Raw genomic sequence first — 27,706 nt, 5'->3', positions numbered from 1 at the left:
CAACATTGAAGGCTTTTTAATTAACAAAACCAACTCCCACAGATGAACACCAGAAGTGTGTGCATATACACAGTATATAGAAAAATAATTTTTGACACAGCTTGTAGCGCTAATTTCATTTCAAAACTATTGGGAATGTTTCACGCTCCGGCTTCATTCACTTAACTGCCGGCCTCACCTTCCGCGTACACCGGAGTTCATCAAAAAGTCATGTCAGCGGTCCAGCGAGCGTTTCTGGATGGCCTCCGCCACCACCGTGCGTAGAAGGGCGATGACGGAGCGGGGGTCGTCGCTGCCGATCACGGCGCTGCCCGACACGATCATGTTGGCGCCGGCCTACGTGTGACAAGGGGACACGGGTAAGATTCTGGTTACATCGGACGGGATTCGAGATCGCGTGGCGTTTATTACTGCTCACCTCCGCACACTTGTAAATGGAGTCGGGGCCCACGCCGCCGTCTACTTCGATGTCCAGCGAGGGGAACTGACGTCTCAGCGAGCTCACCTGCACCCAAAAAAGGAAAAAAAAAAAAAAAAATCTTTCTCCTAATGGTACAGCTAGAAAAAAAAATTACTAACAGTAAAATCTCAACTTTCTTGACTTTATTCTGGTAATATTAATCTTACTGCATAAAATTACAATAATTCAATATAATTCTGGTAAAATAACTTCATTCATGTAGTATTAAGGCATTTTTCTTGAATGTTACATCTTCACAATGTTTTTTTTTTTTTTTTTTTTGGAACAATGTTTGGGAATATTCCAAATTTATTTCCCAACAATATCTCGACTATCATTGTAGTATTACAGCTTTAGTCTAGGAAAATTATTTTTCTTGTAAAGTCACATTAGTTTAAGCATTTAATTTTGGCAGAATTATTCTCTTATAGTATTAAAACCACATTGCTACCCTTACCTGGTAACACTGGCTCGGTTCCATATTTTTCAGAATATACTATAGTTAATTTTTCTCATAAATTTTTTTTTTTTTTCAAATTAGAACTTAAGCCTTGACCCCCAACCGAATAAAAATCTGTGTATATATATATATATATATATATACACACACACACACACACACAGACACACACACACACACACACCGTATATAATTTTTTTTTAAATTCTGGCAATACTACAGCTTTAGTTGAGGACAACTGATTTATTTCGTGTGGAATTGTGAAAGTATTACAACTTTTATTTTTTTGTAACAATACAACCTACAGTTGTGCTGTGTAATATACACCTGAATACATAAATACATCAAAATATAAGCCTTCAATGTTTATTCAATGATATTGATGTGTAGGTGTCAAATCAGCTTATGTTACATTACTCATGTAGCATCTGATATGTAGCGCATGTACTGTAAAGTCACTTTTGCTTATGCGAAAACTCAAACTTGTTTGTTATGCTCTTGGAGCATCAATTTATTGAACGACCCTCACGCGGGAAGCATTACACAACAGCCGCTTATTTATTCTGACCTCCGTGAACCCGATTTTCCGGGCGTGACTAATCGAGTTGAAATCATTCCAACTCTTAAACGTGTGGAACAGTTGGGTTAAGCACTGGTTGATTTCTCATCTCCACAGAGTTGGTGCCCAAGGGAGGGAAACGTAATTTCACGGTTTGGTTAAAAAGTCAGGTGACGACGGGAAAAACAGTCACAGTCAAAAACATGAGCGACTCGGCCACGTCAAACCTTTTCTACCACTTAAGACAGGGGTGCCCAGACTTTTTTTTACCCCAAGATCTACTTCTCAAGCATCCTGCCTCTCCCGATCGTTGGGGGGTGAAGAATGACCAATGATGAAATAGAACGACCAGGTCACAAAGATCTACCCACTACAAAAATGCAAAACGTATTGATTTTAATGTATATTGAGGATTCTTTACGTGTAAATATATGTTTGTGTGCCTTGCATAACCGCATGAGCCCATATTACACAAGATAATTAACTTTAAACATTTTTTGTAGCTATCCGAGTTCACGTTGATGATCACTAAACACCACACGAATGAGAATGCACACCTGGGCTGTGTCACTCACGTGAGTGGATTCGTCCAACTGGAGTGAGAAACACAATCTGAGATGTCCTTCCACACATCAGCCTTCACAGCTGCAGAGATTTTATTGAAGATAATATTTCCACCTTAATTTTAAAAGAGGGCGGCAGGGTGGGGCAGCTGGTAAAGCAATGGCACAGTTCTGAGGTCCCGGGTTCAATCCCGGACCCGCCTGTGTGGAGTTTGCATGTTCTCCCCGTGCTTGCGTTGGTTTCCTCCGGCACTCCGGTTTCCTCCCACATCCCAAAAACATGCAACATTAATTGGACACTCTAAATTCCCCGAGGTTTGATTGTGAGTGTGGCTGTTTCTCTCTATGTGCCCTGCGATTGGTTCAGGGTATACCCCGCCTCCGGCCCGTCAACAGCAGGGATAGGCTCCAGCACCCCCCGTGACCCTCATGAGGATAAGCGCAAAAAGAAAATGGATGGATTTTTAAAAGATCAGAACAACGAGTCAGCTATGCCTCTTTCATGTGTGATGTGACAAACCTGGAAACGATGCGTCGGTGGCCACTTTTGCTGTTGAACCATATTGTGTGAAAAGCGACTGCTGTGCGGCCAATTGGGATTTTAGTTCGTTCACGTTTCTCATTCTCAGCTTGCTTTTAGGCGGAATGTCGGTGTCATATTTTCCATAAAATGATCAAAAATGCCGCTCCACATTTCACTCCACTGGCAGATGAGGCAAATGCACTTCGAAAATGACAATTAAAAAGTTGGCTCCCTCCCATTCCGTATGAAAGTGATACGTTTTTGTCGTCTTTACTGCAGACTCATTGACAGCGTTTTTTCCAGTATTGTCGTTGTTTGCACATGCGCGGTGAGCTAAAGTTAAAAAAAAAAATGGATGATGGCTTTTTTTCTCCCCCTTGACTGGTCGATCGCGATAAACGCATTGCGTACCCCTGATTTAAGACATGAAATGAGGAAGTGTACAGAGACAATGTAATGTTGCAACAAAGCACCGACATTTCACCATAACCACAGAGTGAGCACAAAGAAAAACAGGATTTGGCACAGCACTTTTGTTTTTGTAACAGTTTCGTGTAAGAAAATTATACATACTTTGGTTTCATTATGCTGAATTCTATATTTTATATCCTCACTACCATTCTTCACACATTATCACTCGCTTCTATTACGGCTGGGATGTGGAAATCCAATTGGATCTATGTGTAAAAGATGCTACGGAGAGGTTTTGAGAGCAGTCTCGGGTTTTGCGGCAGTACCTTCGGCATCATGTCCTCCATGAACTTCTGTCCTCCAAAGCCAGGTTCAACGGTCATGACCAGAGCCATGTCAATCTGGTTGGCCCACGGTGCCAGCGTTTCAACGGTAGTCCCGGGCTTTATGGCCAATCCCACCTGCACACCGTCACCACAACATGTCAGGTCATATCTGCAATGGGACTTTTTATCAATTCATTCATTGTTTTTGGTGGTTTCTGTAATCAAAGCGTGTCCTCACTGACATGCTGGGAACAGAAGGAAGTCACTATCCAGTGCCTATTCATAATTTGCAGAATCAGTTAGCAGTTTGACACAAGGTCTGTGATTCTAAGATGCAAATATTTTGCCAGTGTTGCTTTGCCTGTTCAACTCATTTGAAAAAAAAGAAAAAAAACAAGTGTCATCCCTATAAACATTCTAAAATAGACATTTTAATGAAAAATACATAACATTATTCACTTCAATGTCTATACGAAAAAATAAATATGAGCGGAGAGCGCGTCATCCATGCGCAAAAATGCGGAAGTCTCATTCGACATCCAAGTGGTCGCCATATGGGCTGCATCTCCTGCCCGTGACGTCACCCCGGACATTCGCCATTGAAAACACGCCGTGGCCCCGACCATGGGAGACAACCACGCCCCTTCTGACACGGAAGAGAACATCTCACAACCGAGTGAAGTGACCGGGGCAATATTACCCTATCGTTTCGAGCCATATTTAGATGATATGCGGATCACCGCCAAACCACCTCCCTGCCCGATCCACCTCCGCGCGGCAGTGATAAAAACAACGCTACCCGCGAGCGACGACAACACCGCAGCCAAACCGCCTCCCCATCCGCGAGCGACGACGCCGCCGCGGCCAAACCGCCTCCCCGGCTGATCCACTTCCGCGGCAGATTTGGGCCACTCTGGTTGAGCCAGCCGCCAGCTTTGTCGACAAGGCCGGTGGCGATCCACAAGGCCTCCGGAGGCCGTCCTTCAGCAGCTGCTGCAGGGAAGCCTTCCGATGCAACACATTTAGTACCCCTGACTTATGTATGCGAATCTTTTATGTTATGAGAGGATTACGTCCCCACCCCAAACTATTATTTTTTCTTTAGAAGCTGTATACACACCTACCTGTCATTTGGAACCCACGCGAACTCTGGTCCTTTGCACCTGTGCAATCCATTTTTCACAACGAAGCGGATCATTTGGAATCAATCCTCTCGAGTGTTCCGAGAAATATCCAGCAATACAACAAGCCGGCATTTTGGCTAACACGAAGGAACGATGAGCTACCTTCCAGCAGGTAAAACTAGCATAAACAGACGAGACCGCTTGAGTGCGCTACTGCCCTGTATGTCACTTCCTGCTTCTTCTCCAAAACAAATCCCTCGAGAGGATTTACATGGCGGGAGTTACAAAAAGCCATAGGTCATATTCATGTTTCGTAGTGAAAAAAACAGATGGGTCCATACCGACTGCCGTTTTTTTTTTCATTAATCACATACTAAAAATCATGTATTTCATGACAATGGACCTTTAATTTATAATACCAAATGGTATTAATTTGACGACAGTGCCTTACTACAAGCAAAGACATTGACGTTTTAACACCTACCCCTCTCTGGAATCATGTCACCACATCTGAAGTGATGTTTCCTCACCTTCATGCCACTTTCACGGATCTCTTTAATGAGGCTCCCCGGGTTGTTGGTGGCCTCCAGGTGGAACGTGTACTGGTTCGCACCTGCGGCAGCCATGGGCTTCACCCACTGCTCGGGCTTGGACACCATCATGTGCATGTCTGAAAATAGTCACGATGAGACACTTTGCATGTTGTCAGCTAGAGCATTAAAATCAGGAATTTTAACATATTCTCACCAAAGAAAGGGTCTTTGCCTAATACGTTTCGCAGGCATTCCACCATGGGGTGCCCAAATGTGATATTGGGGACAAAATGGCTGCAAAAGAGGGAGAAATTAATATTGCTGCAGCTCAAAGAAAATCACATAGATGGATGCAGTACAATAGATAGATAGATGCACTCATCAACCCCCACTCCCCCCAAAAAATATTTTAAATGCGTGAATTTAGCGTCTAATGAATAGTTTACAAGTTCTTAGCATCCCCTGAAGCCCTCGTGCGCTCACTCCACTTGAGGCTAGCCGTTAGCATGCTAGCTGAACTTGCTGTCAAGAAGTAGTCAAGCTGACCCGTCCATGACGTCGAGGTGCAAATAGTCCGCCCCGCACTCCATCATCCGCTTACACTCGCTGCCCAGACATGACAGGTCGCTGCTCAGGATGGACGGACCGATTTTTGCACTGTACGACATGACGACAAGGAAACGGCGACTTGCTCACAGCCCGGCAGCTAACTTTTCGAAGTGATGTTACAAATGTTCAAGCCAAGTTGTACTTCCGCTACAGACAGCCTGTATATTTTTATACATTTTTAGCATGACCCTATACATCACTTTTTTTGCCTTTCTAGATTTCGTCATATAAGATATAAATTACTTTGTTTATTTATGTTATTTAGTTGTCAGAAAATAAAACCAACGAACAGTGCAGCAGATTGTAAAGGATTTACTTTGAAGGCAGATGTTCCACATGCCGGAATTGCCTTTTGTTGTTCACGGAGTACTTGATGAGATTAATTGAAACAGCCCAGCGCTTTACTTCCGTCTTCAGAGTGAGACAATGTCTCTTCTCCGACGCAAGATGGCGCATTACTCCTGAGCAAAAAAAAAAAAAAAAAAAAAAAAAAAAAAAAAAATATATATATATATATATATATATATATATACACACACACACACACACACACACACCACACACACACACACAAAAACTATACTGACAAATTCATTTGAGAGAAAGCTTGCAGCATCTTTATTCTAGAACATCCGCAAAACACATGTGGGCTCAGTTAAAAGGCTGATGAGCCTTTTTTGTTGTTGTTTTGTTTTTTTGTTTTCTTTTGTTTTGTTTTTTTTTTTGTTTTGGGGGGGGGGCTTTTCTTTAGCTTCTCACGCCGGGTAAACACAATCTGGTAGTCATAAACAAACCTGGACGGGGAATTGTTGTGGGCCTTGAATGCAGAGGACAAACAAATAAAGTGGAGGAAAAGAGCTTCCGCTCTTCTGGGAAGATGAGTGGAAGATTCATGCAAGATGTTGGCGTGTGTCTTTGGGAGTTGTTTGTTTTTTTCCCATTGGTGATATCAGAGGTCACTGGTGTTGGACTTCTGGATCATTTCAATGGTGTCTCTGTTTCAGTTACAAGCACAAATTATACACGTGATCAATAATGAATTCTAGGTATGTATGTAGTCATCAGTGTGAACCACGCATGCATTTCAATCATTTTGCCTGAAGTTAGCCAAGAGAGCTAGTCGATTTTTTTCCCTTTTAATTTATTTTTCTCTAGCCGGTGTGCTTCCCCTGAAGTCCTTTGGTACTTTGTGATTAAAATATTTTTGTTTGTCTATCTATCCATTTTCAACTCTGCTTTTCCTGTTCACAGTGACAATACATTTTTCTAAAACATCCAATTCAAGTAAATAAAGTCGTAGTCTAAAAACATTTAAGTTGCACTTTCATAACATAAAAACTTTTAGTCTCTAAAAAATGTAATCCTATGAGAATTATGTAGTATTTTTTTTTCAAAAAATTCAAATTAAAGTACTTTAGTCTTGGTCTTATTTTTTTTTAAATCTCAAAATAATATAAGAGTGATTCTGTAAGAGTTAATTTTTTTCTGTATGAGAGTATGACTTTTTCATGGTATTATAAATTATTAACTTGGAAAACTATTGTATTGTTTTTATAAGATTATATATTTTTTAAATTATATAATTTCAACCCAAAATACATTAGTCAATTTTTTTTATATTTTATATTTTTTGTCAATGTGCAGTATTTGTATTATTTTCCCCCAAAATAAGATATAATAAAATATTCCAATTTCTTTTTAGTCGAGGCCTAATCTTAATTCATGGAAACTCTTCACCAACGAAATGATCCCGTGACCTCAAGCGTGCATTGTTCATTGTTATATTTTTAAATATTTATTTGCTTAGTGAGGTTTCCTTAGCCGCTTATCCTCACAGGGGTCACGGGGAGCACTGGAGCCTATCCCAGCTGTCAACAGGCAGGAGGGGGGCGTACACCCTGAGCTGGTTGCCAGCCAATCGCAGGGCACATCGAGACAAACAGCCGCACTCACAATCACACCAAGGGGAAATTTAGAGTGTCCAACTAATGTTGCATGTTTTTGGTATGTGGGAGGAAACCGGATTGCCCCAGAGAAAACCCACGCAGGCAGGGGGAGAACGTGCACACGTCACACAAGTGGGTCCGGGATTGAACCCAGGAACTCAGAACTGTGAGGCCAATGTGCCGCCCACACTCTTTCAAATGTCCTCATATTTTTTCCAACTCCCATTACTATCCATCCATCCATTAACAGAGTCGCTTGTCCTCACAAGGGTCGCAGGAGTGCTGGAACCTATCCCAGCTATCTATGGGAAGGTGGCGGAGGTACGCCTTGAATTGGTTGACATCCAATTGGTCGTATTATTATTATTATTATTATTATCATTATTATTATTATAAAGGGGGAACAGTGGATCAGCTGGAAAAAGTCTTGGCCTCACAGTTCTGAGGACCCGGGTTCGATCCCGGTCCCGTCTGTGTGGAGTTTGCATGTTCTCCCCGTGCCTGTGGGGTTTTTTTTCTGGACGATCCGGTTTCCTCCCACATCCCCAAAACGTGCAACATTAATTGGACTCTCTAAATTGCCCATAGGTGTGATTGTGAGTGCGACTGTTGTCTGTCTCCAGTTGCCATGCGATTGGCTGGCAACCAGTTCAAGGTGTACCCCGCCCCGTGCCCGGGGATAGGCTCCAGCACTCCCCGCGACCCTGGTGAGGATAAGCGGCAAAGAAAATGGACGGATGGATGGATTATAGGGGGTTCGCGAAGGACACCGAGTGCATCTTGCAGGATGCTGACAGCCCGTTCTTTATTGCTCATTGTTAACTGGCGTTTCCTGAGGAGACTGATATGCACGCTCAATATTGAAAAGAACAAAAAATCCCAATAATAATAATGCGTGTTTGAAAGCAAAAACACATGTAGTCAACTTGAAGGGAAACATTACCCACGCAGATATAATTCAAGTCGCCGGCGGCGTCATTTACAAGGATAGGGGTGTGAAGTGAGATGTGAAGTTTGGAAAAAAAAAAAAAAAAAAAAAACGCAAGAGACTTACGAGGTCAGGCGGGCCCAGCACAAACGGACGATTTGAATTTATTTGCTTCATTAAGGTGCGCAGGAGTGAGAACTTTGGGTGTAAATTCTCCTTTTCACGCGCTAAAGGATCCGAATGAGCCGGCGGATGAAACATTTCTCTTTGAATGTGTTCCTCCTCCACACTCACCTGGATAATTTTCCTTTTTTATCGATGTATTTTCACTCTATTAACCTCATACGCTGCCCAGGGAGGAGAAGTCAGGATGTAGATATGAAACACATGCATATGATGAACTACGCAAGAAGGCCAAACTGGACATCACAAAAATGAAGTTACAATAACAGTGCAGTGTTACTTCTTTTTTAAAAGATTCAAGTTTTTGAGATGAGTCATGAACCCGTGAACCGCGATGTAGCCAAACAAAAAAAGAACTTTAGACAGACACGCAAAGAAACAACTGGAAGTAAAAACAAAATGCCCGACTGATGTTTTTTTTTTTTTGTTTTTTTTTGCAAACATGGTACACACATGGTCCAACATGTGTGTACCAGGTCTAAGATTGTCAACCCGGACGCTTTTCGGACTCTATAATCTGTACAAATCCGCTCTTTTCACACGTCAGAGGATAAGGATAATCTTATAATCCATAAAATAGATAAACAGATAGACATTCTTGGTTGGGAAGTGGCAACATTTGGACAAAAACCATCCCTATTTAGGGAATTGTGACTCGAAACCAAAACGTCACCACTGAGAGGCAGGTGTTCGAACCACTAGGCTACCACGCCGCCAAAGTAAAAACATAAAGCAACTCAACTCACAATCTGTATAAAAACCCTTAAAGGTCAAGTGTCATCACTATAAGCATTGTAAAATAGATATTGTAATGAAAAATACGTATAACATTATTCACTTCAATGTCTACACGAAAAAATAAATATGAGCGGAGCGCGCGTCATCCATGAGCAAGTGTCATTCGACGACATCCAAGTGGTCGCCATATTGGCTGCATCTTCTGTCCGTGACGTCACCCCGGACATTCGCCATTGAAAACACGCCGTGGACCCTACTATGGGAGACGAACACGCCCCTTCTGACGCGGAAGCTCTTTTCAAAGAAGAGAAAAATCACACAACTGAGTGAAGTTCCCGGGGCAATATCACCCTATTGTTACGAGCCATATTTAGATGATATGCGGATCACAGCCAAACCGCCTCCCCGTCCGATCCAGTTCCACGACGTAGATGAACCATCGCGGCCCGGTGCCCCGACAAGCTACCACAGCCGACAAGGCCGGCGGGGTGGCTCATTTTCGGCGCCAAGGTGGCTTATCATGGTGGCGGGCCGGGTCGCTTTACGGTGTTGTTTATACAGCCGCCATCCGCGATGAACAACACTGCCGAGCCGGGGCGCTTCACACCGTTGTCGTGGGGCAGCGTTGTTCAGAGCCGCTGTCGTCCGCCTTCCTGCCGGCAGCCTTCACTGGCGAGCCCGACGCGGAAACCTTCGCCGGCGAGCCCGACAGGGAAGCCGTCCGATGCGCACATCTACACATTTAGCACCCCTGTCATACGTACGCAAATCTTTTGCTACATTATGAGAGGTGGATTACATGGTCCTCCCCCCCCCCAAACTATTATTTTTTTTTTTTAGTAGCTGTATACACACCTACCTGTCATTTGGAACCCACAAAGCTCTCGTCCTTTGCACCCGTGCAATCCATTTTTCATGACGAACCGGGTCTCTTGCGAACTTATGAAGGGTAAATCCATCATCCCAAGTGTTCGAGTACCATCCAGCAATGCAACGAGCCGGAATTTTGGCTAACACGAAGGAACAACGAGCTACCTTCCAGCAGGTAAAACTAGCATAAACGGACAAGACTGCTTGAGTGCGCCACTGCCTTGTACATTACTTCCTGCTTCTTCTTGAAAACAAATCCCTCGAGAGAATTTTCATGGCGGGAGTTACAAAAAGCCGTACACGTCAAAATCATGTTTTGTGGTGAAAAAAAACGGATGGATCCATACCGGCTGCCGTTTTTTTTTTCATTAATAACATACTAAAAAATCATACATTACATGACAGTGGCCCTTTAAAGTGATCTAATGTTCTGTTCTTTCTTTCCTGCGTGGCCCAAAGTTGCCAAGTAAACAGCGCGGGTATTGTGACTGGCGAATCATGCGTAGCGACAAAAATTAGTCTAAAATCTGCACAATTCTGATGTGCTCAAAGTGGCTATTTTTCCTTCGTATAAGAATCATATGTATATGATTTTGCGGTTTACTACGTTCGGGTGACATAAGAAACGACAGTAAGTGCAGGTTCTTTGGTTTCCCCGCTCATCGTGCCCTCCATTTTCTTTCCATGCAGAGTTTTTTCCAAATATGGAAATAACTGTGACGTAAATGGATGGAAAACACACTTGGGTGTACAAAGGCGAGCAATCACTTTGTGGCTGTTATGACGGAGGAACGAAATCCTTTGTACGCGCCGTGCGTGTTTCTTGAGACGAAGACACCGGATTGGCTTGTCTGACCCCCGACCTCCGTAGTGGAAGGACAGGAACCGCTACAAGAGACACCGTTGTTTTGGTTTCCTTTGCGGGAGCTGATTACGAAGAACTTGGTCCAGCTCCAGCTCGGGGGGTGCGCTATCTTAACTGAGAGCTTCCACCTGCTTCCTGCCGGCGACCGATCGCGAGCCTCCTCCCGAGCGAAGCGCTCAGGGGCCGAACAGCAGGTTTCGCTTTGTGAGTGTTTTGGGAACCGGGCGTCCTTGCAGCGTTGCTCTTCCTGCCCGTAAAATGTCACACTCTTCGATGGAAAAGAGGCACATTCCTTTAATGTGTGCACTCCGAGGGGAAGGATTTAATACCGTCAAATATTCAATTACATTTTGGTCACTGTATACATGTATAATCACTACATGCTGTATACTAAAACATGTATTTTCATATGCTGTACATTTACCGTAATTCCCGGCCTACAGAGTGCACCTCACCCAGTACATTTGTAAAGGAAATACCATTTGGTACATACACACGCCGGAGCTGTGTAAAAGCCGCAAGTGCCCACATTTAAACACGAGATATTTACAAAGAAAAACGGTACACAGGCAGTGTAACGCTAGCGTCGCCCTAAAGCTAGTGCTGAGCTAACGCTAGCACCCACTGATCTAAAAAAAAAAAAAAAAAAAAAGACTGTCTAGCTCATTGGGCATCAAAACTGAAGTCGCCATCCGCCAACCACCACTTGATACTCCCAAAACAACCATGTCGACCTGTGCGTTAATCGCCAGTTTTGTGGCTGTGAGAAAATAATCCACAGGTAAAATAGAAAGATTTACTTTGACACTGTTAACGTTTGTTTGTAAAGGTTTTTTTTCAATTTTTTGATGATCTTAATTGACTTGAACAAAGTTTTGTTGACGGTTTCTTTTGTTCACTGTTCACACTCCACTTCACCTTTATGGGCCGATGGTTTTTCGCGAAAAAGCGATGTAACTACTTTCCCAAACTTCATCAGTGGATAAGAAAGAAAACACTTTCTGTGACATTTTTAATGAATTTCATAATACAGAACTCTGCAAATTGAATTTGATTTTCAAATGCGAGGAAAGAAGTTTAAATTTTCTGTCTGAAAATGAACAATGCGTTTAGCACGTATTGTCCCATTGCAAGTCCTTATTTCCAAAAATATATCTAACTGATTGACTGAAAATGTAATGTTTTTATGACCAAAAAATACTTAGTTTTTTGCTATTTTACGAGGATAGTGCTTCACGGCGTATTTTGGGAAAAGTTAACATGTTACGGAAATCGGGTCCTAGGTAATATGCAAGGTTTCTTGCTAGTCACAGTGTTTATACGTCTTTCCTTTGCACTTAGCCTTTTTTGGCTTACCACATCGAATTAAAAATCCTTCATGTTACCGAAACTGAAAAAAACATCAAGGTCACACGACTAGTTTTAATTCTACATGCCAAACTTTGAGGGAAAAACCCCGCCATAATCCAACCTGTAAACGTTTTGGTGGTACCAAAATGGCAGCCGACTGGCTTCAACCAAAGGATAGGTTCCCAATTACGCCATCTTGTGTGTCATTGAGGTCAAAGAACACAGGTGATGGGTGAAGGCTGAAGTTTTTTTCTATAGTTAATTCATCTGATCGGTATAAGGGTGGTGGTGACACACAAGATGGCATAATTGGAAACCTATCCATTGACACACCGCTAGATGTGTATGCCGCTATCCAGTTTTTTTTTTTAGATCAGTGCTAGCGCCGCGCTAACGCTAGCGCAGCGCTAACGGGGGAGGTTAAAAAGAAAAAAAATAAAAAAAAAAATATATATATATATACTGGTAAAAATCACTGAGACACGGCAGTAGCACGCTAGTGCAGGGCCAACTGAGCCGGACCGGTAAAAGTCACTTCCTCGGCACATGTATTCCAACTGGTCTCACTCTTACCTTTTCCGCTCGAGTGCCCCCTTGCGGCCGTTAGTACAAATGCACAAATTAGCCACATCACCGCATAAACCGCAGGGTTGAAAGCGTGTGAAAAAAGTCACGGCTCGTAGGCCGGAAATTACGGTACACGTATGTTAATCGAAGCTTCCGCGCTTTATCCTGCCGCCGATGCTTCGACTTCACTTTCTCGCGACGGTGACCACTTCAGAGGCCAGCACATAACCATTTCCTGCGAAAGGCCCCTGGAGGGGACCGTTAGTGCCTTTCACAAGTCCTAATTGCGCACTTTATGGACTCGTAAATTTGGCTTCAGAGAGACCGGCCATGAGGGCGCGGGCCAACGCCGACGTGTTCGATTTAACAGTTTATCTTCAGATATTTCCACCATTCCGGGTGATCGCATTCCACGGCTAAGCTTCATTTCTCGACTTCATAAAAATAGAAATCCGCCAGGTTTGACTTTTAATCATTTGTTGACGCAGAAGGGGGATTGCTGGGATGAAAAGGAAAAACCGAGCCGGATTTAATCATTTCTCACAGCACGCGCGTTCTCATAGGCTGCGGGGGCTCGGTTTATGAAAACAGCGAGCTCAGCTTTATGAAATTATTATTATAGGTCAGATGGAGACATGTTTCTATCGACTTTATTTTCATCTTCTCTCATATTTATGTATTCAAACCTGTGCGGTGTGCGTGTCTCGCTGCTTGTTTTCTTCTTTCATGATCTATGAAACTATTGAACCGTCTGTGAATAAATTACAATAAGATATTATTAGAGTGAATGACATGTTTCGCACATCAGTTTTACATTTTTATCAATATCAGGACTTATGTAAGTATTCATGTCTTTTCCAGAGAGAGAATTTGGCCGTCAGTGTATTTATGGAATAGTCCACAATTATTTTGGAATCACAGTTTGAATCGTATGAGCCCCCCCCCCTCCACCCACATCCAAAATATGAGGGCGGGGGCGGGTGGGGGGTATTCATCAATGGTTCCATTGGGTTGGAGCCCACCACCGCAATTCCTCCCTTTTTTGGATCCATTCACATCATTTTCCATCGTTTTCATTCTTTCCTGTGAATATATTACAATATAACTTGGCGACATCTGCTATATAACTCATATTTTACAGGCAACAAAAAGTTCCTTTGACATCATGCCTCTCGTAAAAAAATATTGACTTGATTCTCTATTATTAGAACACTGGCCTCGAAATGTCCAACCTACCGCATACCTCAAAAACATGAAAATAAAATTCTAAAAAATGTATGACTTAAAAAAAACTTGACTTTTAATCATGGAAAATATAGTTTTTTTTCTGGAAAAATTATTGAGAAAAATTATTTTATCTCGAAAATATAAAGTACACCTTTATTCTTATAATATTACAACATAAATCTTGAAAAGACACCACAATATCAGTTATTTTCTGAAAAATACCGCTTTATTCATCAAAATATAAATCCATAAAAAATATGATTTGATTCTTGAAAAAAGATATATTGTACAGTTTAACCTAAAAATTAATTATTATTATAGGACTATACTACATTATTCCATAATTAATATTGGGACTTAAATCTTGAAACTTTTTACTTTCTATCTAGAAAATATATAACATCATTGTAGCATATTAACAACTTGTTCATTTAAAAATTCTATTTTATTGCAAATATACAATTATTCTCATCATATGACAATCTTAAAAATAGCTTTTAATATCTTTTTTCTTGAATTTTTTTTCTTTAATTTAAATAAATGTACAGTTTTTTTCTAAAGTTAAACATTCTCAAATATACAACTTTAATTCAATATTTTTTTAAATGAATAAATGTACTTTTGTGTTTAATATCCTACAAAGCGCAATTCCAGCAAGCAAGTGTGCTGGAGACCGAATTCTTCAAACTCTCAGTAGTGAAGTTTTAGGGACACTTTATCACGAGTGCTAAACTAAAATCTATTAGCCACTAAAATAAATAAAGCGGGAATAATATACAGCCGGGCCGAGCACGTGGTCCAAGTTTGTCCCTCGTCCCCCGTCTGGCGTTTCCAACAGCTGTCGGACCCACTGCGGAGAGCGCTAAAGCGTGGAGGAGGATCCGCAAATTCCCTCGACTCCTCGTTCGGAGTCAAGAGCAGTTAAGGATTTCGCTTGCAGTTCACGTCCAAAAAAATCGAAACGGACACTGGTCCACGAAAAAAAAAACAATGTCATCTCCAAGCTGGAAAAAATCCACACAGTAACTCTTGTTGACAGTCCGTCCTTACGTCCTCGGGGTTAAACGCCCTCCTGATGAGAGTCGACAAGAGCGCTTCTCCAGGAAGGAAAAGGGAGTATGCTAACTTGTACGGCGGATGATGCAAAGCCCGATTTTATCTGGCGACGGAGACGCTTGTCAGAGCGCTGATGAGCGGCAATGAAAATGATTTATGCTCTCCAGCGTATCAATCTGTCCGTAAAATCCGAATCAATCACGCCTTGGCTTCCGCCCGACGTTCCGAGCCGTTAGAAAAATGGCACGTCCAACCGAGGCTCGGTCGGCTATTCAAATAAACATTTTACAGTTGGCGGTGGGGTAAGAAGACAATGGATAGTGGATTGAAGCCCCGAGCAACAATTCCATGTCGATACGCCACTTACGCACTTTAAAATTAATATTCTAAACTATTGTGGAATTTAAGGCGCACTCAGGGACAAAAAACTGCCCCACCTCCAAAAGAACAAAAGCAAAACCATCCATCCATTTTCTTAGCCACTTATCCTGACAAGGGGTGTGCTGGAGCATATCCCAGCTGTCACAGGTACACCCTGAACTGGTTGCCAGCCAATCGCAGGGCACATAGAAACAGACAACCAATTGTATTCACAATCACACCTAGGGGCAATTTAGAGTCTCCAATTAATGTATGTTTTTGGGGGTTTGGGGAAGAACATGCAAACTCTACCCAGGCGGGGCCAGGATTGAACCCGAGACCTCAAAACTGTGAGCCCAAAGCCTTCCAGCTGATCCACCGTGCCACCCAAAAGCAAAAATATTATTATATGCATATTTCTTTTAAACGAGGAGCAGGATAAATACTGTACAGTTCATGATGAGTAAAACTGATTAGTTTCTTCTCATTGTATGAAGCAAATTTATGGTTTGGAGCTCATTGAGGTTTTCTCGTTGACTCTCGAGAAATTTTCGACACGCACAGTCAGACAAGTCCTCTTGAAACGCAAAAGATGACCTTGAACAAGGTTACCGTTAACCCCTCCCTCCATCAAATTACCGCAAAAAGGAGTTTGGTAATGGAAAATAAATGCTAGTATTTTGTCAACATGATATTTTCACGGGAAATCTGATATTTTGGTAAAGATTTGAGCAAGAATCATGGAAGTTGACATGAATTAACTGCTGTGGCGGGTCACATTTGGCCCCCTGGGCCTTAAACCAGTGACTGGTCTGTCAAAAAAAATCAATCAGTACATGCTAATGCTACATTCTACCTGCTGCTACATGCTACAACGCGTGATTGCGTTCATATCACAAAGCGGGACGTGCTGCTGAAATGATTAACGTCGCCGTGAGCCACCTCGTTTACATTATTACATCGTACAAGTGTCAGAGAAAAAAGTAAATACAGTAAAGCCTCGGTTCTCGAACGTCCCCGTTTCCGAACTAAAATTTCGAGATTTGTTTGCTTCTGTCTTAGAACAAAAATCGCTACTCGAACGCCCCCGAGAAAACCCGGAAATAACATATCGCGTGCGGCGCAACCAGCAAACTTTTGTTATTCTGTATAACGCAGCCTCCCGTACACAGACGTGTCCTGGTGGTCACTATTGGTTTTCTTCCTATCGAGGAATACTGTATTAATCCCAAATCATGGCTCCAAAGAAGGCAAGTTGCCTGTTTAAAGTTATTCTGCAATTTGGTTAATAAAAAAAGTTTACAAGACTGGAGGCCGAGTCGCTACAGATGCTGCAATGCACTGCCAGCCTCGCTTACTCTTCTACTAAAGCATACATTTTAAGCAAAAAAATAAATATATTTCTTGAATTATTTTATCATATAAAGTATTTAAAACATATATGTATTTCTACTATGCAGTTTATTATCAGGAAAAGCTAAAAAAAATGCTTTAAAAAGCCAAATTTTTTAGGGTTGGAACGCATTATTTCTTTTTGCATTCATTGTAATGGGAAACATTGATTCGGTTTTCGAACAAACCATTTCTTGAACCATTTTCTGGAACTGAGGCATCACTGTAATCACATCGTTGACAATAAAGTAGGCTTTGAGTTTCACAGAACAAATTAAGACGGTATGATCGTTTCAGTGTGCCGCTCACAACAGTACAGTTACATTAGCAGATGCTAGCGCTAGCAAACTTAAATAATCAAACAAAGAATAATACTGATGCTATGGCTGTAGTCTCAAATCAAACTATCACGTGGTATTACTTAAAAAAAACAAATGTGTGGCTGAGCTCCATTCATCTGCTCTAAATGTCGACAGCGACTTGCTGGTACCGAGGGGAAAATGTCAAGTACATCCCGTGCGCTAGCAACATTTTTGGAAGTCGCACACCCTGACCTCGTGTCTCCCTGCTAGCAATTAACCTTCCGCAGAGAATGGGCGGAAGGCAGCGCAGCGGAGCGACGGGTTACGGCCCTCTCGAGACGAGTGGACCTCGGAGACAGCAGGTTTTTATTGTGGGGTACTGTGCGCCTTAAGTGTTTTCGTTTAGACTTTAGTATGCCCTTTGAGGCACTTCCCGACTCTTATTCTTTCTTTCTTGTCGGATGGCGATGTAAAAGTCCAGTATTGACTTTGCAGATGCTTTTTTTTTTTTTTTTGGTTTTGTTTAACACTTGAGGCTTTGGTGGATCCTGGCCTCTTTTGAGTGGATCCTGGCAGGGAGCCCGGCGCACATCAATGGACATGGAGCTCATCGCACGGAAGAGGTACGGAGCGGAAAAGGTTACCCTACAGAGAGAGAGAGAGACGGAGACATTGTATATTTTTTTGGGTCAAAGTGCGTGCATAACCCAATCCTGTAAAGTTATGATGATGTCATCCATCACGCTATCTGTGAAAGGCAAATAAAAGTGATCTCAGAGATTTTCTCACGTGGCCTCTTCCAGGGGCCCACAATAGAAAAACATTGGGTGTTGGAAATGGGAAGAGAAAAATATGGATCACAATCGAAAATCCTCACCAACACCCAACTAATCTCCTTCCAGCAATACGCGAGCGGTGTTTCCCAGACTGGGCGTTAACCGCACTGGCTAGAGCGGGGGCAGTACTTGAGGTCGCGAGGTTGTCAGGGTGTCGTTTTTTTCCAAATGTGGTCATTCGTTACTCAAAAAAAAAAAAGATACAACGAACGCGCAAAGCAGAAGCGCTTGATTAATAGCCGTCATCCGTCCGCCAAGTGTTAAATGGATGGACCCGCAACTGATAAAAGTCTCATCCGTCTGCCCGACGTGAGGCTGGCTTCGTCGTAGAGGGGGAAGTGAGTGACCTCGCCGTGTCTAAAGGTGAAACCGTTTGCCAACTGGAACAAGGAAAGCTCATTAATTAGCAGATTATAGCTGGCCGGTTTAATCTGTACAAAAACACCGCAATTCACATACCAGACCATTTCTTGGACAGGAACAATGACTTCGCTGTCGTCAACGCCGGTTGCCCAGGAACAGAGCTCAGAGGGCGAGAAAAGAATTCATAAATGTTGAACTTTTTGTTAGTCGCTGCGGTAAATCTAAACTTTTTTTCCCGACAGTTTTGTTGAACAAATAATGATTATTATTATAATAATGAATCCCCGGCATCGCCCGTGCGGAGTTTGCATGTTCTCCCCGTGCCTGCGTGGGTTTTCTCCTGGTACTCGGGTTTCCTCCCACGTCCCAAAAACATGCAACATTAATTGGACACTCTAAATTGCCCAAAGGTCTGATTGCGAGTGCGGCTGTTTGTCTCCATGTGCCCTGCGATTGGCTGGCGACCAGTTCAGGGTGTACCCCGCTTCCTGCCCGTTGACAGCTGGGATATGCTCCAGCACTCCCGATGACCCTCGTGAGGATAAGCGGCTAAGAAAATGGATGAATTTCATGGAAATCCATGGAAAAGTCAACACTGATGCTGTCCTTTCCGACAACAACAACAAAAAAACCTATAATCATTTTGCGTACAGAAAGATACATCGATCAGTGGCTGCGTGGCTTTACTCCGGGTACTCGGGTTTCCTCCCACGTCCCAAAAACATGCAACATTAATTGGACAATCTAAATTGCCCAAAGGTGTGATTGCGAGTGCGGGTGTTTGTCTCCATGTGCCCTGCGATTGGCTGGCGACCAGTTCAGCTCCAGCACTCCCGGTGACCCTCGTGAGGATAAGCGGCTAAGAAAATGGATGAATTTCATGGAAATCCATGGAAAGGTCAACACTGATGCTGTCCTTTCCGACAACAACAACAAAAAAACCTATAATCATTTTGCGTACAGAAAGATACATCAATCAGTGGCTGCCTGGCTTTTGCCGGGCACCCCAGTTCCCCACTTCGTAGTGTACCCCGCTTCCTGCCCGTTGACAGCCGGGATAGGCTCTGGCACTCCCTCGTGAGGATAAGCGGCAAAGAAAATGGATGGATGGATTTTCAAATTAATCCTCTACGTCATACTAGGAAAAGTGTGATGACACAGTGTCATGTAGCGACACAATTGTGATGTTAGTGTGTGTTTTGATATTAATAAAATTCAGATTGTGCAGAGTATTGGACATAAAAGTACGACAACGGTGAGTTGAAAGGAAATTAGACAGTTGAAAGATAAACAGACATAAAGGTCGATGGACGACACCAGAAGCGCAGTAGTTTGGCTTTGAGAATTAAGTCGTTATCGTGACCGATAATCCAGTTTTGACGCTTGTAACCTGCCAAGTAAAATATTGGCTCGGCGGTCCTGTTCAAACGTCATCTTTCACGCCAGAGTCACACGACTCGAAGTTGCCGTGAAATTTGACGTCGCGGACGACGCGCTGACGTCTTCACTCCGCTGGGAGGACATCACATAAAAGCGAGAAGCGCTCGGATAACTCAAGCCGGCTCCGGCGCGGAGGTCAAGGGTGACTTTTCAGACGGAGAGAGTCATAACATCGCTGCCTGACACGAACGGCCTCGGCGGGGGACTTCACGTGGGGAGCGTATACTTATAAATCCGAACGGTGCGTTGACTCCGACTAACCGACGGCGAACTCTCGCCTCGGCGTTCTTGAGGATTCCCGTTCACAGCGCCGCTGAAGAAAAAGTCGATAGCGCGGCGTGCACCCTCATGTGCGGGAACATCTGGACGTGATGTGTGCACCTCAGGTTGAGTGATGAGGGAAACCGGGAGGGCCACCCTTGTGACCCCCACACCTGCACTCCCCCGACATCAGGAACTTTTTGGATTCCACCCAAAACCGTATCTGCATCGGAGGCACTGCCTCAAATAATCCGACGGATGACAGGGTGGAAAAAAATATACTATCTATCTATCTATCTATCTGTTTATTTATTTGTTTATTCATTCATTCATCTACTTATTTATTTATTTATCTATTCACCCACCCATTTATTTATTTATTTATTTATTTATTTATTCGTTCGTCATTTGTTTATTTATTTATTTTTCATTCATTCATGTATTCATTTATTTATGTGTATGTATATATATATATATATATATATATATATATATATATATATGTGTGTGTATTTTAATCATTTACCATTGAAAATAATACTAGTCAAATGTTAGTGACTATCTTAATAATTAGATCTTTCAGATTATGTATTAAATACAAGAATTAGTAACTATTTTTCTCATTATTTCTCTTAATTTTCTGTAAATTAATCAAAACACTGTTAACTGTACATTTTTACGTGTTTTAATTTAGGAAGTAGTTCGCCATGTTCCCAGTTCTTTCCAATGATAATGAAAAAAAAAAAAGACTTTACTTTTAATTTGACTTTTTAATGTTTGCACACAAATATTTGGGCCTTTGTAGTCCCCGCTGACTCATCAACTGTGAAATTTAACAATTCAGAAAAGAACTTTTGAGGAACGGCTGCACGGGCCACAAAAGATTGTGCCCCGTGAATTTTGCACAGCAAGGGTTCATTCAATACTGTGTCTGTGAAATATGCAAACTATATTTAAATCAGTGGTAAAGTTGTATCATTCATTAGCTATGAATATATGAGAAAAGTATTTGTTACCTGTGCTTTTTTTTCCCAGTCGTTCCATCTCAAGAGAAACAGGAAGTAAACGTCAACGGAGTAGATAGTGAAAGATGGCGCTGGACTTTCCCTGGTATGTGCTATGTGGTACTCCTTTATTCATTTTTCCTCATAAAAATGCCATCATATCCGTAAATCCACCTGAAAACAAAGAAAAACAATAACTTGGCTTGAATGGAACATGAATTCCTTTTTCCATCTGGTATTTATTATATTAACAAAAAGTGCAAAGGCACCCCCATAAAAAGACATTAAACAATTAAAATTACACATTTTTACAAATGCAGCAGTGTAAATTGTTAATCCTGTATTATTCGACAATTACCCTAATAAGATAGCGAAAGTAATTCTCGGGGTCGCGGGTGAACTCGCCCTCACCTCCGCAAGAAAACAGACAGCGACAGACGGGAAATTCCTGCGAGGGATCCACGAGTGTCTTAATAGCGCAGGAATGCGCGAGGACAATTTCATGACTGTCAAAAGACTTCGGCAAAATAAATCCGCGCACGCCGTGCCAGGTGGGTGTTGTGCTCTCGTCACGGGTGAAGCGCAGACGGCAGCGGAGACAGACGCTAGCCGTGTTCTGCCAGTGTTGCATGACGTGTTGCTAAACAGGCCAGAAGCACATGCTTGGAAATATATGACTTTTAAAAAAAAAAAAAAAAAATCCATCTTTTTGAAATCCGCACCCACATTTTGGCTAATTTATCTCTACTTACGTGATTGATGGATACATACGTGGATATAGATGTTATTTTTATTTAAATACCAGACTCCCTCCATAAAAGTTATACTTTGCCTTTCAACTGAGCATGAGATGTTGCGTTTTATTTAATTTAATTTCTGGGTAATTTGTTCCCAATGTTTCATGTAATCACATTTACCGCTTGTAAAACATTTTGTTTGGCAGCTGTTGTTTTTCGTGGTTTTTTTTTTTAAATACATTTGATTAAATGCTTACTTGATTGTTAGCATAGCTAGCTAAACATAAAGGCAAGGCTGGCCTACCTTCTTTTTAAAATTTGTAGATTAAAGTAGTTCCTGTCGCTAGATAGGTAGGTACATTATATTAATTTAAAACAGCATATCCTTTTATTAATATTAATATCATTTTTAATCCTGCAGCAAAGTTTTTATCTCCAACGCTTTTCCAGCTGCTCCACCGTGCTGGTATTCCCAGGCAGTCACCCATCCAAGTACTAACCAGGCCCCAAACCTGCTTAGCTTCCGAGATCGGACAAGATCTGGCGTTGTCAGTATGGCCTTAAGCCTCATTTGAAAATATTTTACCAAAAATATGTGTGACTGATACTACGGTTACTTGAAAGAATGCAAATATAGCCGCAAAAACAATAAAATCTTAAGTGAAGTATAAAGACTGAAATATGATGTGCAATGAGACTGCCCACTGTATTTTTTACAGGAAATTCCAAATGTTATGAATTCAAACATATGTACAGTGTAGTAATTTTCGTCTGTTTTTTTTTTTTTTTTTTTGTCTCCCAAAAGCTCTTTTTTTTTCCACATAAAACAACCACGGGTTGAGAAAGTGGAATTTATGAAAAGAATAAGAATTTCCGGAGATATTCACGATGTTACATGAGCCACTTTACTTTTCGGCTCTTTTACAAATCGGCTCGAAGGGGTTGCGTGGAAATGCCGAAGCTGATTAAATATTCATATAAACGAGGCCACCTGATGTTTTTACAGCGCGGCTTGAGAAGATCTAAAAGGGCCTCGTTCCCCCCCCCGATATCACATGTAAGCGTCACTTGCGAGTATTGTTGCGCAGCTGGCACTTTTTAAAGCCTGGTGGGAAGTGTACAGTACACCATCTGCGCAGCACCAGTCTCAAATCACGAATGAAGAATTTGAACGGAAGTATTTGGGTGAAATACGCGCTTGAAACCTGCGTCTGCATTTACTGGGCCACCTAATCAGCACTATTCATCCCAAAATAATCCAGATTGTGGGAAGAGGCTTTGAGCAAAGTAGGAGATTTTCATAAAGAAAGCCGATTAAAAGTGGAAAATAATTAAAAAGTGTGCAGAGGGCAACTTCTATTTTTTTTAAGTGACTAACACTTCTTTTTCCCGTGTGTGTGTATTTCCATCAGTAATACAAACACCATCATTAGTGTACTGTATTGAAGTACAGTACAGTACAGTACAGGCAATGTACTTTGCTTGGTTCTTTTTTTGTGTGACACATTTAAATTTTACTCCCTTCGTTTGAAAGCAGATATCTGCACTTTGAATTCTATACTTCGTTACTACAATATCCAGAGATGACGAGAGGACATAAAAACATATAAAGGGGTGTAACTGTTCGTACATGTCATGGTCCTGCTGGTCCTTGTCCTGCCTGTGCCGGTCCCCGACACGGCGGAGACCGTTCGTTCCCCGTAATTACGACCGATACAAATAGGACTCCTCGTACGGTCTGGCCTTTGCTCGATCGTTGCCTCATGCCTCGTTCCCGCACTCTCTTAATTAGGTTCCTGATCTCCCATGTACCGACCCCAGTGTGCCCACTGACCTGCCTCTCACGCCTGACGACCATGTTACTGCTGCTTCCGTGGACTGCCAGCTTGATCCCCGACACTGGACTGAATAAAAATGTTTCCCGAACCCACTCCACATCTCCTGAGTCGTGCATTTGGGTCCATCCCCGTCTTCTGGTCGTGACAGAAGGTAAAAAAAAATTAGAACCGTGGAACAATAGCCCAGTGCAAAGTGAACCGAATAGTTGAATATTTTACCCAGTGCAGAATAGGATGTACTGTCATGGTCTGCCAATCCTTTGCCCTGGCTGTGGTGGTCCCTGACACGGGACACATTGGCAGCAATTAATGAGGCGCACACCTGCGCCTCGTTCCCCGTAATTACAACGGGTATAAATCGGACTCCTTGTACTGTCTGGCCTTTGCCAGATCGTTGCCTCATGCCTCATTCCCGCACTCTGTTGATTCCGTTCCTGATCTCCCGTGTACCAAGCCCTGCCCGCCCACTGACCTGCCTCTCACGCCTGACGAACCGCCTCTACGTCTCCTGAGTCATGCATTTGGGTCCAACCCCGTGTTCTGGTCGTGACAGAACACAGGGTTGGAGGCGTGAGATGCAGGTCAGTGGGCAGGCAAAGGTTGGTACAAATAGGACTCCTTGTACAGTCTACCATTGCCAGATCGTTGCCTCATGCCTTGTTCCCACACTCTCTTGATTCCGTTCCTGATCTCCCGTGTACCGACTGGGGATCGCAAAAAAACGCTTACTTTCATAACCGGTTTTAACCGAACACCTGTAGCAAAAAAACGATTAACCGGTTTTAAAACCGGTACCGTTGTGGTGTTTACATAATTCACCCGTGTCCGACACTCCGCCTCCGACTCCTTTTTCTCCGGCGCTACAACTTCTTGTAAAGTACTCCCACTGCTTCTTTGATTTAACTGAATGTTCTTTTGAGTCCAACTTTACTCTAAGTGGAAATGATATTGAAAAAATAGCGCAATGTGGAGTACCGGAACCGGAAGAAATGATTGGAAATTTTAACCGATTTCAAAAGTCCGATTACGGTTTCGGTTTTGAAAAACCGAAAACCGATTATTTGTAACCAGTTGCGATCCCTAGTACCGACCCTTGCCTGCCCACTGACTTGCCTCTCACACCTCCAACCAACGACCAGAACACGGGGTTGGAGGCGTGAGAAGCAGGTCAGTGGGCAGGCAAGGGTCGGTACAAATAGGACTTCTTGTACGGTCTGGCCTTTGCCAGATCGTTGCCTCGTGCCTTGTTCCCGCACTCTCTTGATTACGTTCCTGATCTCCTGTGTACCAACCCTTGCTTGCCCACTGACCTGCCTCTCACGCCTCCAACCCAGTGTTCTGTCACGACCAGAACACGGGGTTGGACCCGAATGCATGACTCAAGAGATGGAGAGGCGGTTCGTCAGGCATGACAGGCAGGTCAGTGGGCAGGAGATCAGGAACGGAATCAAGAGAGTGCGGGAACCAGCCATGAGGCACCGATCTGGCAAAGGCCAGACCGTGCGAGGAGTTCTATTTGTACCAGTCGTAATTACAGGAAACGAGGCGCAGGTCTGCAGGTGTGCGCCTCACCAATTGCTGCCGGTGTGTGCCGTGTCGGGGGACCAGCACAACTAGGACAAGGCTCAGCAGTACCATGACAGTACATCTCATTTTGCACTGGGTAAAATATTCGGCTGCTCGGTTCACTTTGCACCGGACTATTGTACCATGGTTCTACTTTTTTTTTACCATAGGAATTTTTTACACAAGTATTTGTAATTTCCTTTCCACCATCTCAAAGTGTCACTCTGTCCAGTTTTTGTGGCCTGGTGTGGATCAAGCTCGGTGCATGTGTGTGTCCCAGGGCCCCAGACCACACCCCACCCCCAGTCCCACCACCACCTCTACGGTGGGCCCAGGTGATGGATGACACCTGGAAGCCAAGGAGCTGTAGTTTACTTGGCTGGAGCAGCTACTACACTGTTATTGATGATGGATGTTTGTGTGCATGTGTCTGTGTGTGTAGATAATGTCTGGAAAGAATGAATGACAGCTCACCTGTGTGTGTGCACGCGTGAACCTCGTTCCAGATGTTAATCCGGCATTACTGATTACAAGGTGACTAGCAAGTGAAGGGAACTATTTCATACTATAGCAAAGTGGGAGGGGGGCAGGGACACACACACACACACACACACTTCTTCCCTTAAACGTGTGTTTATTCAACCCCCTCACCGCGCATCTAGAATTTCAGAAGCATGCACCAAGTGTAAGGTCAGGACGGAGAGCCCAGTTTAGGTTGCAGCCTTTCGCTGCTGCGCTTTGACCCCGGTGAAAAAAATCATCCATCAGTCCGCAGGTAAGAGAAACACACCCAAAGAGCGCAAACAAAAGAGGGCTCCCGACAAAAACCGAGAGGGCGCTTTGGGAATAGTCTCAGATGAGGCTAAGAAATGAAAAATGTTCAAGTCTTGCACAGGGAGGCCTCGGTCTACGACTGAGATTCGTTCCTACAGTAGCGACTTAACTCGGACTTCGACTTAAGTCGGATTCCGCCATTTAAGTCGGGATTTACATCAAAATCCTTTGCATCAAAAAAGAAATACATTGAAATAAACAAGATGATGTATTTAGCATGACTGCTGAGAGGTGGATGGAGGAGAAGAAGAAGGGGACGCTGTGCTTAGCTATCGCGAAGGAACCTGGTCCTCAATCGTCTCCATCTCGACAAGTATCAAAGAACCTAATTTTGTGATCATTGTATCCGACATGGGAACAGAATCCTTCACATGCGCTAAAATACGGGCTTTATCTTTGATAATTGTCACCACGGTCAACCGACTGAAGCCTTGGTGGTGTTGGTGTCTCTCCTTTCTCCAATCGTTTTATGATCTTGAGCTTCGGTTCCATGGTAATTAATTTTCTTATGGCTTCAGAACCATTGCTAAAAGACACAGCTTTCTTCTTTGGGGCCATAATGTCTTAAACGGAAAGAAGAAAAACGCGAAGATACTTCCGGCGCACAAACACGGACAAGCATTAGCCAGACAAAATGGGGGCTGGGGGACGGGCGTTGTAAAGTCTTAGGTCGAGACCGTATTAACCCGAAGACTCCCTCTACTTCATATTTTAGAAGCAAAGCTGCTTCACAATTTGAAGTCAGGGATTTAAAATGATCCTCTCAGTGCCCTTATGAGGGTTTAACCTCAGAATTTAAGGACATGTTACTGTATGAGAAGACCAGTTCAAAATAGTCTAAAAAAACAGGGACATTTTTTTACGGTAGACTCATGCAAAGGCCAAAGCGCTGCAGCGCCGACCTTTTACCTTTGACCGGCGTGTAATTAGCTTATTCACATTGAGCATTTACAGATATTCCGTCAGTTCCTCACTGAATTTAAAGACACACCTGAAAAGATTCCTTTTGCCCAAACTGTAAAGTCAAAACATTATCCGATTTTACTTTTAATCGGTTTATCTCCGGGCCTTGCGGCAACCGAGTGGTTAGCGTCTGTCTTCCGAGGTTCTGAGGAATTACATCTCGCCTTCGACCTTCCTGAATGGAGTTTCCATGCTCTCTCTGTTTGTGGAGGTGTTTTCCGGGTATTTCAAGAGGTTTATATACATACCTGACAACTCGTATGGTTTAGCCGTAGTTCATACGGATTTTGTGGTGAATCTTACGTATACGGCCGTATATCACAAATCATACGGATTCTGAAAATTTCCATTTGCTTTTGCCCGGAATGGCGCTAGTCTACTCTCTTGTGGGGACAACCCAAAGCTGGGGAATTCCAAACGTAGACCTGCATCAAAGATTTTCGTCGCAGCAGGCATGATGTTAAGCGCAGCAGCAAATGTTGATTTGGATTAGCAAAATACTTACATTTCCG

The 27,706-nt window shown here is 43.0% G+C and overlaps 1 protein-coding gene and 1 long non-coding RNA gene across 5 annotated transcripts; one reads left to right on the top strand and one right to left on the bottom strand.

Moving 5' to 3' along the window:
- On the bottom strand, positions 1-21,903 carry rpe (ribulose-5-phosphate-3-epimerase). Of its 4 annotated transcripts, XM_061841190.1 has the most exons (8): positions 21,668-21,903; positions 21,269-21,430; positions 5,885-6,029; positions 5,174-5,253; positions 4,957-5,096; positions 3,303-3,437; positions 419-505; positions 1-336 (listed from the first exon to the last, which is right to left on the bottom strand). In XM_061841190.1, exons 2-8 carry the CDS (start codon positions 21,294-21,296, stop codon positions 214-216), a joined length of 738 nt encoding a protein of 245 aa, XP_061697174.1. In that variant the 5' UTR covers positions 21,297-21,430; positions 21,668-21,903; the 3' UTR covers positions 1-213. The 4 variants fall into 4 exon arrangements, with proteins under 4 accessions (XP_061697174.1, XP_061697176.1, XP_061697175.1 ...); XM_061841192.1 differs by lacking the exon at positions 5,885-6,029; XM_061841191.1 differs by lacking the exons at positions 5,885-6,029; positions 21,269-21,430; positions 21,668-21,903 and adding an exon at positions 5,506-5,717.
- On the top strand, positions 21,670-27,706 carry LOC133512013 (uncharacterized). Its single transcript, XR_009798092.1, has 3 exons — positions 21,670-21,807; positions 23,786-23,982; positions 25,615-27,706. It is a non-coding gene; the product is annotated as an uncharacterized LOC133512013 (long non-coding RNA).

The sequence above is a fragment of the Syngnathoides biaculeatus genome, chromosome 14, assembly GCF_019802595.1.
Source record: "Syngnathoides biaculeatus isolate LvHL_M chromosome 14, ASM1980259v1, whole genome shotgun sequence".
NCBI lineage: Eukaryota > Metazoa > Chordata > Actinopteri > Syngnathiformes > Syngnathidae > Syngnathoides > Syngnathoides biaculeatus.
The sequence above is the reverse complement of the archived record's forward strand: the minus strand, read 5'-3'. Positions and strand labels throughout refer to the sequence as shown.

Bases quoted from the DNA above. Each gene is read 5' to 3' on its own strand.
- rpe (XM_061841190.1), bottom strand. From the start codon at position 21,296: ATGGAACGACTGGGAAAAAAAAGCACAG. The intron at 6,030-21,268 runs GTAACAAATACT...TTTTTTGCTCAG, and splicing joins ACTGGGAAAAAAAAGCACAG to GAGTAATGCGCCATCTTGCG. The intron at 5,097-5,173 runs GTGAGAATATGT...GACTATTTTCAG, and splicing joins AGGCAAAGACCCTTTCTTTG to ACATGCACATGATGGTGTCC.